This window comes from Gracilinanus agilis, chromosome 4 (genome assembly GCF_016433145.1).
Source record: "Gracilinanus agilis isolate LMUSP501 chromosome 4, AgileGrace, whole genome shotgun sequence".
NCBI lineage: Eukaryota > Metazoa > Chordata > Mammalia > Didelphimorphia > Didelphidae > Gracilinanus > Gracilinanus agilis.
Genome location: NC_058133.1, coordinates 254,335,651 through 254,339,970, shown reverse-complemented (window position 1 = coordinate 254,339,970; position 4,320 = coordinate 254,335,651). Strand labels below are relative to the sequence as shown.

Here is a 4,320-nt window from a genome sequence, read left to right as displayed (position 1 = left end):
TCTCTCTCTCCCCATTTCTGGCTTCTGACTTAAACATTCAATCAAAAATGTTCTCTATAATGTTATTAATCATCTTTTAACTGCTAGAACACTGATCTTTTCTAAATCCTCATTGTTAGGGAGGCAACTTGATAGCTTTTGTCACTCACTCACCCTTTCATTTTTGAATCTCTCTTCTCCCAGATTTTCACGATGGCTCTCCTCCTACTGATCTGACCACTCCTTAGCTTCTTTTGCTGAATCTTCTTTTAGCTCATTCTAATAACCTTAGACATCTCACAGAACTCTGTACTGTCCCCTTTTCTCTTCTGTTTTATTTCATAGATTATCTCATCAGCAAATAGTATTTTGATTATAATGTCTATGCTGAGAATTCTCAGATTAATTTATTCAGACATATCTTTTTTCTCTAACACCCAGACTCATCTCCAACTGCTTATTAGATATCTTGAACTGGATGTAACATATACATCTTAAACATAACATATCAAAAATTGAGCTTATCTTTCTCCTGTCACCTTCAGATTCAGATACAAAATTCTTCTATTGGCATTCAAAGTGCTTCAAAGTCTAGGCCAGGGGTTGGCAACCTATGGCTCTCAAGCCATATCTGGCTCTTTCAAGGGCCAGATATGGCTCTTTCTGAAAGAGCCATAAAGTCATATTTTTTTCAGGCTCTGTTACAGGAGTGTGCACTGTGAGCATTGTACGGCTCTCATGAAATTACATTTTAAAAAATGTGGCATTTATGGCCCTCATGGCCAAAAAGGTTGCCAACCCCTGGTCTAGGCCATTCTAATATTTCTGGATTTTTAAACTTTATACCTATTCATATACAAATGATACTGGTTTTTTTTACTGTTCCTCTCTAAAAATACCACATTTCCATTAGCTTTTCCTTTTCTCTGACTCTTCTACATTCCTTAAATTTTCTCCTTTATTACCTCTAACTCCTGGCTTCCCAATATTCTCTAAAGATTCACCTGAAATCCTACTGTTTTCTGCAAGAAACAGTTACTAGTCTACCATAATGTTAATGTTTTCTTTCTGAGATTACATCCTATTTACACTGAATATTTATTTTACATAATTCAAAATTATTTGAATATCTCCTCTGCCACTAAAATGAGGTCCTTAAGGAGAAGAAAGTTATTTATACCTTTCTTTGGATCCCTAGAACTCAATATAATAACTGTAATTTAGTAAGATTTCTAGGGCTTATTATTAATGATGTTCATGAAGGCAAAGAATTAAATCCATGTCATGAAATTATATCCAATATTCTTAGCACAATACCATTAATCCTCTACAGAAGGACATTATACATCTAATCAAATCTTTCATTTTACACATAAGGAATCTAATCAAATCTTTCATTTTACACATAAGGAATACACAGCTAATAAGGGTGACATGTTATCCAAGAGAAAGGTTAACTAGTGTGAGTATATGAAGAAAGATCTGACTCTTTCTGCTGCTCATTCTCATACTGAGGAGTGAAAGAGAAAGATAATTTAATTCAAATTCAGTTATAAGATGCAAAATTCTTTCAAATGATGCTTTACAAAATACCATATTCTTGAACTATAACATTATTTCTAGGACAGGAACACTGGAACTAATAGAGTCATTGGGAGAAGATTAAATTCATGGTTTAACTAATCCATCCATAAAATCCTTGTGAGGCCTTCTTGCCTTCCCAGGCATACAATAAAACTTTGGGAACCGATTCTCTTTGGCAAATAGTATTAAGGGACAGAGGGCAGGATAACATCCACTAAAAAAGGCTGCAATGGTGTCCAAGTCAACATCTTTTACAATTGTAAAACTTAAGTATAAGTTGATACAGTTGTTAAGACAGTAGAATAAAACAAAACAACTCACAAGCAAAAGGATGGTCTGTGTAGCATTGACCTCAGGCAAAGATCTAGGGGAATGATGATTTCTGTAAATGTACTGTACTTGCTTACTATGTCTATAGAGGAGAAACACCATGTGGATACTGGACAAACCCATAAGAAAGTGAAAAATAATGTCATGAAGAAAAATACTAAACATAAATTCAACTGCGCCTTTTTGATTATTTCTTGATTTAACTACAAAAAGATGAGAGATGTAACGATAGCTAGATATATTGTCATTTGTGACTGCTTCAGTGCTTTGAATGACTGGGATATAGATCAATGCATTGGTGACCCAGAAAAAGAAAAAGTAATGTAAAATATATCTGAAAGCTCTGACTTTGATCCGTGCCCACACAGAGTTGTATGGACTGATAATGATGGCTTGGAATATACTCAGAAGACTTGTTGTGCATACAGAAAGTCCACGAGAAACTCTGTAAATGTACATGACAATCTTAGCCCCCCAACTATCAAAAACATTTCTTATCCCAAAACAAAATATAATTTCTGGGATTCCTCTGGTACAAATTGTGATTATATTGGCCAAACTCAAATGAGCAATAATGAAGTCCATCGACTTCTTCTCTTGAGGCTTTTTGAAGGTAATGTAGACATAGAGCATGAGAAGCGATGAATTCCCTACAATACCAATGGCACATTGAAAGAAGAATACCACACCACAGATCAGCTCACCAGGTACCATTTGTCTTCAGGGATTCAGTAGATACAATACCACAATTTACAGAAAAGCCTAAAAAAAGGAAGAGGCAGAAAATCTAAAAACTAAAAGAGTTTTATGACTTCCATAAACATTACAATAAGGTTTTTTTTTCTTTCAGGAGTTGGAATATTGAGAAATTATGATGTCCTATATGAAAAGTTCATAGAATCATAGATCTAGGACTGCATATTACCACAGTTACCATATAGTCTCACTTTGCAGATGAGGAATATGAGTTAAGGGGTACTGAAGTGATGTGACAAATGTCATCATAAGAGCAGAGTAGTGCAATACTTTTACAATACACTATCTTACTTCTCTTTTAGATTTAGAAAATTACATTCCACTCACATTGGACTTTATCTTCACTGGCTTCCTCATTTAAGAGTTATGTACTTATTTTAGAGTTGAAAATAGATAAAGGATTTTCTTGACAAAAAAATCCACTTTTGTAATAGTTTCCATATTTCACAAAGAGAGGACTCACAATAGGAAACAAATGTTACCAGATTTTTTTTTCTCTTAAAGGATATCTACTTTGCTCATTATTATTTTCCTATACCTTTATACAAAATGCTCTTCACTTAAATATGCCTATCCATGATGTAATCACAATTGTCATGTAATTGTTTGCTACATGGAATGCTTTCATCTGGATTTTTATTTCCATCAAACTATCTTGAAATCATTCCATAATATCAGTTATTTGTTTGAAGTGGCGTTGTTTTTATATAGAACTATGATTCTCTCTAGGGGAAGGTGAGGGGATGGTTATGGAAGCACTTAACCAAATAGGAGGACTTCTTAAACTCCACACAAGCTTGATTTTAGTTATTTTTATCTGTTTTATTTTACTTAATATATATATATATATGTGTGTGTGTGTGTGTGTGTGTGTGTGTGTGTGACTATGCTATTCTTAAATATTTTCTGACCATGCTTTGCAGAAATTGAGTACCAAAAATATTGTTCTAACATGCATTTTAATCTAATTGACCAAAAAAATACTTCCATATGCTGGTACTTCATATGTAACTTACATTTCATGCCCTTATTCATTCTATTAAATTATCATGTCCGATTTTTGTAATATTACTGAAAACTTGAAGTAGTCCTTTAGTGATAATAATTTCTCTTAGGTCTTTCAAATTCTTAATTATGTCGAGGAGCCATTTGAATAATAGAACTTATAATATTAATTTTTAACTTTTGTTGATCAATAAATATTTTCAAATGTCTAACATGTGCCAGGTACTATGCTGCATTGAGGATAAAAAGAAAGGTAAAAGATAATTCCTACTTTCAAGAGCTTCAGAATGTAACAGGAAACAACATGTAAAAAAATGTACAAGCAAGCTATATAACAGAAAATTTCCAGAGATGGAAGATGGAGTGTCCTATTCAAAAAAGAACAAGAAGACCAATGTCATTGCACCATAGAATATTTGGGGAGTGGAGATATGAAGTATAAAAAGATTGAAAGGTTTAGATGGGGCAGGTGGTAAAAAGGTTTAAATCTTCTAGTGAGAGAAGTCATAGGACTTTATTAAGTTTACTCTGGAAGACTCCTTTGACAACTGAATAGAGCATGGACTGAAGTAGAGAGATTTGAGGTAAGTAAACTAATCAGTAGGCTATTGCAATAGTATAGATATGAGGTGATAAGAGCCTCCCCCAAGATGTTAATGGTGTCAG

General features: G+C 33.5%; 1 protein-coding gene across 1 annotated transcript; it reads right to left on the bottom strand.

Moving 5' to 3' along the window:
• Positions 1–1,647: 1,647 nt before the first annotated feature.
• LOC123244906 (vomeronasal type-1 receptor 2-like) lies at positions 1,648–2,607 on the bottom strand. The gene has a single exon (XM_044673563.1). The coding sequence runs from the start codon at positions 2,605–2,607 to the stop codon at positions 1,648–1,650; it is 960 nt and encodes a 319-aa protein (XP_044529498.1).
• Between the last annotated feature and the right edge of the window lie 1,713 nt (positions 2,608–4,320).

What these genes read in the sequence shown, in the direction of transcription:
- LOC123244906 (XM_044673563.1), bottom strand. Translation starts at nt 2,607, where the DNA reads ATGGTACCTGGTGAGCTGATCTGTGGTGTGGTATTCTTCTTTCAATGT.